The sequence below is a fragment of the Athene cunicularia genome (genome assembly GCF_003259725.1).
Source record: "Athene cunicularia isolate RWA chromosome 14 unlocalized genomic scaffold, athCun1 chr14_part1, whole genome shotgun sequence".
NCBI lineage: Eukaryota > Metazoa > Chordata > Aves > Strigiformes > Strigidae > Athene > Athene cunicularia.
In genome coordinates, this window is record NW_020799118.1 from 9,567,110 (window position 1) to 9,579,430 (window position 12,321).

General features: G+C 48.7%; 1 protein-coding gene across 1 annotated transcript in view; it reads right to left on the reverse strand.

The window, feature by feature from the left end:
- ZFAND2A (zinc finger AN1-type containing 2A) overlaps positions 1–1,183 on the reverse strand; it is a 4,212-nt gene extending 3,029 nt beyond the window's left edge. The window contains exon 1 of the mRNA XM_026859162.1: positions 1,120–1,183. Coding sequence (XP_026714963.1) covers positions 1,120–1,183 — 64 coding nt within the window. The remainder of the gene's footprint in view (positions 1–1,119) is intronic.
- Between the last annotated feature and the right edge of the window lie 11,138 nt (positions 1,184–12,321).

The following is a 12,321-nucleotide window of genomic DNA, read 5'->3' on the forward strand; positions in this document are numbered from 1 at the left end:
CCGCCCCGGCCACCGCGGATGACGTCACGGCGGGACGAGCCAATGGTGACCCCCGCTCTCCGTCGCCGTCTGCTGCGTGTTCTCGGCGCACGGCCAATCAGCGGCCAGGGGCGTGCTGAGTCATGCCGCGGGGGCGGGGCGGGGCCGAGCTGGGAGTGGGGGAGCGTGAGGGGAGCTGAGCTGAGCTGAGCTGAGCTGAGCTGAGCTGAGCTGAGCTGAGGGTTGGGGTGCGGTGCTGAAGGCAAGGGCCTCTCCAGCTCCCCCGGGGATCCAGCCGCAGGCCACAAGCAGTCCTGCGGCTGTGAGTACCCTGTTGTACGGGCGCTCCAAGGGGCGGGAGTGCAGGGCTGTCCTGGCTGCGGGACACTTGTCTCAAATAAGGGTACGTGGGAGAGTGATCCAGAAAAACCCATGTCGGACTGGTTCACTCCAGAGGACACTACAGCATCTCAGCCCTTTGCCTTTTTCATTTTCGTTTCATTTTTTCACCAGGGTTTAGGCTGTGGCACCATCCCTCTGGACTGTGATGCTTCACTCATGTTATTTCCAAACTTTATAATAAATCCAGAGAGCTCGGTGACAGAGGCTGTTCTCACCACAGCAGGCTGATGCTCAGGGCCCCGCTGCAGGACTTCAGCACGTGCTGACTGGTTTGGGTGGACAAACATCAGCTGCAGCTGTGGGTTTGCAGAAGTCAAATGGATAAAAAGTTTTTCCCTGCTGGTCTCTTTTTAAATGCTTATCTCACTTTAACAAGGCACCTCAAGATCAAGGTGTAGTTTAGAAATTTTGATCTTTGAGTGTGTGTAACAATATGGCTTCACACAGAGGAGGTGAGGACTATTGATTTAATGACATTTGTTACAGGATTGAGAAATGGACAAAATGTTGTTTTGCCTCTGGTCTCCCCAGAAAACACCTGACTCTCCTGTAGTACATGACTCAGATGCAGAGTGGAGCTATGAGATCGAAGAGAAGCTTTAGGAAGGCATGTAGTAACTGACTGCAAAGGCCAATTTGTGCTGTCAAAGTCTGGGAATGGCATGTGCCACTCATCTGTCTTCCACGTCACCCTGCCACACGGCGTTCGCGTGACTCCTGCTGTGCGTGCCAGCTTACAGCCGGCCGCACCGATGTTACGGGCTTCCTGGCAGCACAGACCTGATGGATTAAATGATACCATGTCATCAGCCAGCTGTTCTTACCAGGCTATCCCACGCATATCAATTTTCCTTCCTGGACCCATAAAATTACCCGAGGTCCTTCTTTAAAGCCCTTCTTTCAGAAAACAACTGCAATGACAGAGCACTAGCCTGCTGCAGGTCTTTGGTTTGCAAAGGGAGAACTCTGATTTTGTCTCCTGTGGCACTTGCTGCATGGGGTCTTCTCGGACAGCTGTGCCCTGTCCATGCTGGGAGCACCCACAACCCACCCTGGGGGCACCCGGGGGGTGTGATGTAGCCCCACCAGGAGATACTAGTTCAGGTCTGGGAGCAGTGTGAAAGGCAGTGCTGTGCCGAGCAGACTGGGTCCTGTCCCTCTGCCCAGCATGGCTGTAGACACATAAACTTTGGAGACTGATGTGAGAAGAGACCTTCTGGGTCATTCAATTCAAGTTCCTATTAAATATATAACTACTACATGTAATCCCCTTCATAAACAAACCAAACCCGATGTTAAAAACCGTTTATTCCCATCAGAAGGCTGTCTCACAACCCCACTGCTCTCATGAAAAAAAGAGAGCTTCAAGTTTCTAGCATAAAATTTTTCCTGGCCATCTGCCTTCAAAGCAGTATTGTCCTTTGATTTACATAGTTTCTTCTCACTGTGTCTGTATAACCCACAGCTGAAGGAAAGAAGCTTTGAATGTGTAAGTTAGAGCCATCATTGTCTGGCTGTGTCCTAGAAGGGTGTTCTGCAGCAGTGGTGGATGTTTCCATCAGACATCATGCTGTTCATCTGCTGATGGTCCCATCCCTGGGCAATGGCTGCCCTTCTCCTTGCCAGCAGAACCTGCCTCTCAAGTCATATCTGATGCAAACCCTGGTGCTCTCAGGCCCAGGAAGTGCTTTAGCAGTCAGTGCTCCTTTTAGCACAAAGACGTGTCTGGTACTTGAAAATACAGCTGTGCAGCATTTTCCACCAGGTTCCTTTGGCCCATGGCGTGTGATTACAAGGATTTCCCTTGACTGAGCTGACCCAGCTACCTGATGTCTGCCAGGGCAGTGGGGGGCAGCCAGATCATGGCACACACCCCTACTTTTCTTGTTCTGATCTTGTTGGTTTTGACAGTTGGGAATGGGAGAGTGTTAAAAAGAAGGAGGAAACAGCAAAAAAAAATCTAAATATAAACAGTAATAGAAAGTTCATTTATACAAGATACTTCAAGACCTTTGCTCCATTATGCATCTATACATCAGCTCCATTGTACTATTTACACAACATTCAAGAATTCAGGAAGTGCAAAGAAAACCACATGCCCTACTGAGCTCACAGACTGATTTTTTTTTCATATAAAGCACCTACCCAACACCTAAGAGGAGTGGGACGCCAGTGATTTCCCCAGGAAGGCTTGCCAAAAAACAGTGGGGCCAGCTAAGTGAAGATGCTGGTGTCTTTGTTGGCTGGCTGATGCTGCACTGGAGACTGGAGATCCGCTGCCAAAGGGATCATGTTTTATGGTGGGGAAGGGAGGAGTTTGCGTATGGATAACAACAGAAATGGCTCTGCGCAGATTAGATGCTCTTAAGGAAGACTGTAAATCCCAGGTCTAGAAACCCACATAGTACAGGCAGCCGTCTTAATAGAAACGAGGATTAGAAATTAGCTGAGGTCTTTAGTGATATTTTTAGAAGGTTGCTCCTGACAGGTTAGGCTGCTGAGAACCAGAGGAAAGTGCCGAACCCCGTATTACCCGGGAAAGGATCACACAGTGCAGCGTGTGATTAGAGGCTGGCTAGCTTAGCGACAAGGGAGATAGGTGGGTTAGAACTGATTCGGGGGGAATTAGCAAAGGAAATTGCTTGAGAAGCAGAATTTGATTAGGGGCAGCCAACATGGATTTATGAAAGGAAAGCTATGTGTAACTAACTTGCTGGAGTCTGGGGGAGGTACTGCTCCTGGCAGCCTCTGGTGTGTTGGTTTTATATAACCTGATCTGCAAAGGGAAGGCCTGGCCATTGCTACCAGAGTGGTGACAGTGGCTGACATGGATGGGGGTCACCTCCCTCCCCTGTCTCTGCATGGTCTCTTTACCTCTTCTTTTCCCCTCCATCCCTTTTACTCCTTTTCTAGTTTTTTTAGTAGAGGAGGGCTATTGTTTTTTCCTTTGTCCTGGATTCTGCTCTCTGTCCTTCCCCTCCTCTCCCATGAGACCTGGGAATGCCTCTCGATGGTTCTGTAGGGGGTTAAATGCCACTATCCACCCCACCTCAACAGCACTATCTGCTTTAGGACTCACACTGCATCCTAAAGAGGGAATAAAACACAGCCTTCCTCAGCTTCACAGATGTTTGATCCTCCAAACAGGGCCCCAAGAGTTGGGGCTAGTTGAAGAAGGCTAGAATTGCTCTGCAGAAAACAGAAAATCCTCAAACAGCCTCAGACCTGCACACCACTCCCCTCCAGTATGGCCTGTCCAGCCTGGTAGAGAACAAGCATGGAGGAGCAAAGGCCAAGTGAGACTTGATCCAGCTGAAGGGACCACCGTGCTGCCCAGAAGAGAGAGAGGAGGTCTTCAAAGACCTTCCCTGTCCCCTCTGTTGTGGCAGCTCTAATTGCATGGCTGGAGAAAGTCCTTGATGGTTTTCAATGCTACGGCTGACAGGATGGAAAACCCAAATGGGACAGCCTAAAGGTGGCTTTTTTTCCTCCTGTGCAGCCTGCCTGCTAGGGCAGGGCGACATTTGTGGGATGGCAGGGGATGACTGTCCTGCATTGCTGCCAGCCACGGACAAGGCATGGATGGGGAGACAGAAATGTGTCTGGCTCCATCCTGTCTCTCAGGGCATGGTCTGTCCCCTTCCCACCAAGGTGTGTTATGACAGGCAGCACCGCACAGAGATGACCGTGGCCAAAATAGCCGGTTTATCCACCTCCTCTCTGTCTTGTGTGCTCCAAACTCCACCCAGCCCTGTCTGAAAACCATGGACAAGTCCCCTGTCCCCAAAGTCCCCAGGGCCACCCCACTGGCCATCGTCTTCCCGGACCAGCCAGGAGCATCCTGCTTGCTGCTCCAGCTGCGGAGCCGCTGCTCCAGCATTAACGTTCAGGTGACTCCAGCCCACATTTGCCTCTTCAGGTCTCTGAACTCCAATCCCATCATCCTGCATTTTGGCTCATAATTTCGTGTCTCTTAAAACTGAATTTTATTTTTATTGCAATGACCCTGTGGTGCTGCCAGATCCCTCTGTGGACGAGACATGACATCTCCATTACATAGCTCAGATAAGTGTCTTAAAGAGACCACACACAAAGGAACCTAATGGTACCTATTTTTATTAGGTTTATTACAGGAGGGGAAGTAAAGCAGTCCGATCTCCCCACAGGATACTCTGTTAACAGCAGCAGACAGAGAGGAGAGATCTGTGGAGGCGGATCAGTTTTCCAAGAATATTAGCTACTGCTGCTCTAAAATTAGAGTCTAGGGAGAGCAGACAGGTTGACATAATTGAAAGGGCTGTCTTATGGGATGACATAGTTAAACGAGCCCATGATCAGCTTTAGAGTGACAGCTCAGCGACTTCTCCTAATCCCCAAAGGAGCACTGAGGCTGTGATTTAACTAGTCCTGGATCTTATCTTGTGATGATGTCAATATTATTAGAACTCATTTCTAAAGAGGTGCCTCCAAAATCACTGTACATGAACCGACTGGTTTTACAGGCACGACTCTCCCAAAGCTTCGCCCTGCAAAGCCCATAGTTGACAGAAACACTCCTCTGCTGCCCTTCTTACATACCCGATCCTGTGTCCGTGGGCAGGACTACAGGGGCAGACCCAGAAACAGGATTAAGAACCTCATTTCAGGCTGGAGCTGAAAAATGTCCTTGAGCTGCCCATTTTATTCAACATAATTTAATATCAAACACAAACTAACAAAGTTAGAGGTGAAATATAATAGCAGGAACCCCATAAAAAGTAACCTAATCTGTAAGATAAATAGACAACACTTTAGCCTGGGGAGATAGCAAATAAAAGAGAAATATGAGCAGAGCCATTCTCAATTCATAAGTAACTTTAAAGAGAAATAATGAAGATGAGTTCTTTAACTTTTAATGTCCTAAGATCCTTCTCAACCAAAAAAAAAAAGGCATTTTTAATGTTTTCTGCATACATTCTCACAAGGTGGATGTCCAGCCAAATGCCCTGGATCTTTCCCATGCAAGCAGATACCGTCAGAAACAGAAATGCTTCGGAGGGGGCATCCTGCAATTCCTGACAGGGTGGAAGATATCGGAGATGGAGTTTCTCTGAACCCTTATGCTGATGGAGCCTCTCACTTGCCTTCAGTGGCCACCTCCCACTGCCTTGTTTCAGGTGCAAAACTCAGAGCACCCACTGCCTTCATGGTGGCATTAACAGACTGTTATTATTTTAATTTTTTTTAGCCATTTTTTGTTAGTGCCTACTTTAACTTCAAAGGCTGGGATTTTCCAAGCAGCCTAATGCATTTAGGCACCTAAATCCCATTGAGTTTCAAGTGCATATCAGCCCTTAGGCTCCTTGGCAAATCCTTGCTAAGTGCCTAAGGGCTCATCGCCGCAGCCACTGTTATGCTGCCGGATTTACACAGATACCATTATACCAGCATGAGCTCACTTCTTCGATAGAAGAGTCTCTTGTTTAAAACCCCTTTCCTAAATGACAAAGTAAACTGGAAAGGGCCTCCTCTGATGGTTATTTTCTGGTGATATATACCTGTACAAGAATGTTAAATTCTCTCCTTGGGTTATACTGAAAAAAACCTTTGCTTTGTAGACTGAACTTCAATTAGAGACCAAGTGCTCCTAATCCCCAGCTTTTGGCCCTCCAGGGGAAACCTCAGATTTGGTGTTTTAGAAGTAAAACCCACCATATCTCCCACTGCTTCTGATACCTCCTATGTCTCCAACTCAGTTTTAGAGCATCATTTTAGAAAGAGGAGGCTTCTCCTTCTTTAGTATCACCACGAACTGTGTAGGAGGAACAAACAATCAGCAGAATCGAGCCCTTTGCTTTGCTGTCTGGAAATGTCCCAGCCCAAAAGGAAAGAGCACACATGGCAGCCAAGCTGGCAGCAGGACAGGGACAGAGGGCATGTAGCTCCAAAAATGCTGCCTCAAAGGATGAGAAACATTGTCACAGTCTTTCTAATAGTAGTGGAAAAATAAATCCCTTCAGGTGATTTCTGGTCACAGATCAAACACTAATGGTTTAGAATGTCAGCTGCCGATACCTAGCAGAAAACAGATTAGGGGAGACTCCCCTGGAATAATAACTGTCTTTTTGTTGAGTCCATACTGCAAATGGTACAAAAGGACCCAGTCCACGACTACCAAGCCCCCAATTTCCTAGGCACACCATGATGCCATCAATCAGCAAGGGAAGTTAAACCCCAAAATCCTTCTTATTCATTGCATTGTTGGTCTCAAATTAGAACATTTCACTGAAAACTGAGACTCTATCCTTAATTACTTCAACTGATGATGATTTAACAGCAATGCCAAACTTCAGCATTGCCTTTCTTTTTTATATATATAGCTAAACAGCCATCCTTCTTTACCATTTTGTAGTACTAAGACATAAACTTGAACCCTCGTAAGAGGGGTTTGATTTACACATTTCTGGTATGGATGAGCAGGTCTCCTGTGGGTTAACAGGGAAGAGTCATCAGGGGAGTCCTCATAGAGCCTGGGAGCCAGAAGGAAAAGAACAGATCCAGGGAGGGAGTAGCTGAGCAGGGGAGGAGAGCCCCTTTACATATGGATCCTATAGTGGGAAGACAGCCCTAAAGAAATCATCTCCAAAACCGATGGCTCTGAGCTGGACAGCATGAGTTTGAGTCATACCCTGCTTTGCAGCTGCTACTTGGACTAGGGGGTAGGACAACAGTTTTGGATATCATTTCCCTTGTTTTCCAGAGTTGTCCCTCACCCGTCAGTCCCAACCACCCATTTACTGGTGGCCTTTACCAGCCCATGGTGCAGCCACGTCCTTAGGGGCACCAGGCAGCCCTGGGAGGTGGCGGAGCACCGCAGGGTGATGCTCCCCTTGGAAAGATGTCCATCTCACAAGGACAAGGACGCGTGACACTCAGAGCTGCGTGCCACGAGGTGGCACCATGTCACTGCTAACTCGCACGGTGGGGTCACCTCTGCGGCCTCGCAGCTTCTGCAGGACCCTGCTCACCTGGCAGGCCTTGGGCCTCCAATCAGCCCCATTGTTAAAATCACCCCACAGAGCTTTTTTTTTTTTTTTTTAAGTAACTGGTTAGCCCTCCCTTCTGGAAGTTGAGGGAAGAGGTGGTGCCACTACCCTGTCCTATGGAGCATCCTCCCAGCAGGACCACTCACCTGTGAGAGCCCTTGGCATTTCCTGCAGAAATCTGGTCACCCTACAGCCAAGGGCACAACGTTTGCAGAGCCGTGGTGCTGTCTCCCACTGGTTACAGCTCTCCTCAGGGCTGTCCTGGGCTCCTGTCCCTGCTGTCACAGTCATTTGTTGGCACTTGAGAGACATCAGTGTCATGGTGGTGGTTGCACCTGGCTGATGGGTGCTGACCTGCCAGCCTGCACTGGCTGTGACCCCACCCTCCAGGAACCTGCATGCAGGAGAGCTTGTTTCTACCATAGAGCTTGATCAGGTCAAGGGAGGGAGGGTTCAGGGGAGCCTATATCCCTGAGAAGCTTTCAACTTCATGCCTTGGCACATTCAGATTGCCTCTGTCTTGGAAGCACCAGTGCAGAAAAGAAATGCAGTGGGTGATGGTCCCCAACCCAAAAAACTTGCCCAGTACTTGGTTAGTCTTTGATCAGGCTCCAGAGCTCCTGATTGCTGAGTTTCCACAGCCTAACCCAGTCCTTGGGGTCCTTCAGCAAAGCCCTGCGGGTAAATGCCCTGTTCTGTTTGGGGGGGGGTACAGCCCCAGGACCTGCCTGTCCCCACCACCTTCCCTGAGCTCTGCTGACACAGACCAAATGTTGGCATCAGTGGAACTGACTGCTCAGATGTTCCATGGTAAAAACAGATGAACTGCTGCACCCAAGTATCACCTAGTGAAGGAAGCACAAGTACAAGCCATAGGAACCCATTAGCAGAAAATTCCCTAATGGAGGAGAGTTTCTGCACATGCCAAGGAAGCTCCAAGTAGCTCCTTCTGCCCTTGCTTTAGAGCATGGAGCAACCAGCCAAAAAAACCCGCACTTCTTTCTGAAGAGGAAACAGAGGGAGCTGCTCAAAGGGAGCAAACCTGCATCAGTTTGCTGTCCCTGGCAGTGCGCTCAGCGCTGTAATAGAGAGACTGGTAATACCTACATTATTCCTGACACAACGCTTTGCGGCGGAACAATACATTTGCCAATTCAATTTATTCAAACAAGTTCCCTGGGAAGACAGCAAAGCAAATCCAGGTGGCAATTACCGAATTCAGACTCTGCCCTGGACTTGGGGAAACAAAGGGGCAAGATATGAGAGAAATAGCAAGTTCTGCTGGAAATCCCACAACTGCAGAATCCTAAGAGCTTTTAATCACGTGCTTGCTGGTATTCAGCTGAAAAACCCCTGTGTCATTGGGCAAGGAGACAGAGCAGCATTGCAATTGCTCTGCTGTAGCATTTAGCACTTTGGGATATCTTTGCTACAAAAATTAAATGCTTTTTTGTTTTCTTTTGAAGGCACAGCAGTATTTGGGCTCCACGGCCCATTGCAGTGACATGTAATTGAAGAATAAGTACATTCAATAGCTACTGAGACTGACAGTGTTGCAAGTCCCGCTGTGTTGCATACTGTCTAACTGTACTCCAGACAGACAGGGTGGAGATTGCCTACAAGCTCAGATGAACTGTCTAAGCAGTTCAGAGCTTGATTAGACACCTTCAGCCATGTGCTGAGTCTCATCAGATCCGAGACACTATTTCCCAGCACATCAGCACGCACACAAGCCCACAGCCTAGCACTGGTCCCCGTGCCCAGGACACAGCTCCAGCAACAGCCTCCTGCATGGCTGGAGGGAGAGAAAAACCTGCTGGGAACCTCCACTTTAGCTCTGGATGTGCAGGAAGGGAACTTCTGTTGCAGAAGCACAGCTATGGAAAATTTCCTCTTACTAAAGCCTTCAAACCCCACAGCATCAGCTTCCCATATCCCATTCGCAGTCATGGGGTGAGCCCCCCCAGATCACATTTCATCTCCCCATCCCCACACCTCCAGCCCCTTGGCAGCTGTAGCTCCTCTCCCAGCAAAGCAGTTACACCAGGGATGAATTTGGCCCCAGATGTAGAATTAGGTTAAGCCAAAAGGTGGCAGCATCTTATTCAGTATCGATTTTGCATGAACATTTCTCCTATTAGCCATTTTTCTTTCTAATCATAGAATGTAAGTTTGTAAATTACAGAGGTGGAGAGTAAATGTATTGCAACCTCTGACAAATTGATATTTTTTCAGCAATGGTAAACTTTTTCTGATGGCAGATAATTGAAGGGAGCAAGCGTCAGATAAAATTCATAAAGATTTGGACCTACTGGAATAAGACAAATGATATTTAATGTTCAGAGTTGTAAAGTAATTACCCTGGGATCCAATATAATAAATACATAGACACAGTTAAATGGCGTTTGGCTGACCAGGTGCCTTTGATGCAGTGCTGTGCAGGGCCCTGCGGCAGCCAGGGGGATACAGAGGGGACAGCCCCCTTGGTACAGGGGCATGTCTTGGGTTGGCATCACCCCCAGAAATGCACTTCCTCAGAGGAAGGAAGAAGCTGCCTGCCATGCCCGCAGCAGAGCCCTGTGGCCCCAAGCCCTACTGCTGTGTGTGCAACCAGGGAGTCATCATCGCCCACAGCCCTTCTACATTTCTAAAGGCACTAGAAGCCTTTGGGCACCCAGCTCCACCCATACCTCTCAGCAGTGATCAGCTGGTGCAGGTTCCCCAGCAGACCCACAGCCTCCTGTTCTCACACTCCAGCCAGCAGACATCACCACCTTACATTGATCTCTTTCACCAGCACCCAGGAGAGCAGCTGGCAGCTAACAAAAAGGAGAGTGAGCCAGTCCCTGGGGTGGTTACTGCCCTTTACCCAGGGGGGACTGACCCCTGTGGGGGTGGGCATCCCAACCAGAGTCTGATGCCACTGTCACGGAGCAGCAGCACAGTCTCCCACCTCAGGGGGAAGTTGCAGAGAGACTACAACACTCAAACCCAGAAGATACCAGCCTTCACCTAGCTGCATCTCCATTTGCACCAGCTGGGAAAGATCAGGAGATCATTCTCTTATACTGAGGAACCACTTTGTCCTCCCTTTTATAGCCCTGCCTCAGTCAGCACTGTGATGGACCCTTCACCTGTGAAGTCATCTTCATTGTATGCAGCATCTCACTGTGTTTCTCGGCACATCCAGATCTCATACACAACAGGAACCCCCCCCCCAAAAAAAAAAACCCAACAAACAAACAAACAAAACAAACCCAAACAAAAAACCCAACCAACAACAAAACCTAGCAGTGTCCTATCCCACTTTTCAAAGAAGAATGTCAGTGCAAGCTTCCCTGGCAAGATAAGTGCAGTGTTAAAATGCTTTTAATCAGGCACCTAACGTCAGCGACTGTTTGGCAAGCACATCCCAGCCACCCCAACGGTCAGGAAGAAAATGTGCTCAAACACACACCGAGCTGGGAGGTCCCAACCCAGCCCTTCTTCAGGGCTCTTCAAACACCATCTCTGAGCAGCTGCCAGGAAACCATAAACCAACAACAGGCCTTGTTCCTGCTCCACCACCAGTACTCCTACTGCTAATGTGCCTCTGCCTCTTTGAAGAAGTTGCTTAGAAATTCAGCAGCAATTATGCAAGCTTTAGTATTAAAAAATGCACGTGGATCTGAAAGCAAATATGAAGCTGCTGCTGTAACGCTAGCTTTAAGCTGTCTACAGTCCCTAGAAATTCTCAGTGGGATGTTTGAGAAGGATGCATATGTGTTGACAACATTAAATGATCCATGGCTCAAGGACAGAATTGAAACCATACATCTACTTCATACAGGCACTGATCACTGGGAGAGTGTTTTTCTTAAACTAACCACGGAAGGCCAGGAACCTCATCCTCCCCAGAAAGGCAGGGATGGTTTGGGAACAGAAGGTGTACACACGCTTGTACCTCATCCCAGTGTGTAACAGAGCTCCAGTGAAAAGGGAGAGACACATGGATGCCATCAGCAGTAAAAACGTTATTGTGGCTGCACCATCTTTGAGGGAAATTGAGCATGTCACTTCGGTGCATCACCCTCTTCTCATCACCTCCCAAAGAGGCAGCGCTGCTTGCACACATCCATGCAACATCTGGCGAGAGGGTGAGGAGGGGCAGGATGCTGCAAGATTCGCTGGGGTGAAAATTTGCCTATTCTGCATTACGTGCCCCAGAGCACAGCCTTGGATGTCCGTGTGCCTCGGTGCCACCCGTGGCACTGCAGCAAGCTGAGAGAGCCGCCAGCAGTGAGTGCCTCCCTCTCAAAAGCTATAGCCTTTTCTATATGTGAAATTCCCAAGGACAAGGAAAAACTGGCAGACAACAAGGAGGATTAGGTGGTTCCCCAAGGAACACAAGAAACACTGCAAGATTGTATCATTGCCCATTTTAGTGGGGTGATTAGGCAGTATTTGATGCTGGGAGGATGATTTCTGTTAGGCTATTTTGCAAGCGTTAGCCCAGCTACTAACAGTAGGTGGTGGGAAGTCATGTTTCCCTGGATGCAATAAAGCCAGACTCCTTGAGACTGCAGTCTCCTTGCCCCAAAATCCAGGCCTGCTGCGGCCAGCACCCTGCCCCAGGGAAACTCTCTCCTTGCTCTCCTGCCAAAAGCTGGTTGCTGATGCTTTCTGGTTCTTGCTGCTTTGCAGCACACTGCTGCGAGCTTCTCAGGGGAAACCTCCCTCCCTGGCTCTCCTGCTACTCCAACTCCATCACCCTGGTCCCTGATTCAGGTACTGGTTTCCATCATTTCAACTATTACCAAACTAAAGGGTATTTCTTTGCTCCCTCGTTTACGCTGAATGTTTATTTAATAGGCTGGCCAGCTTCAATTAGGTCTGTGATTACTCAGAGATGACAGCTCCAGCATAACAATGTTTA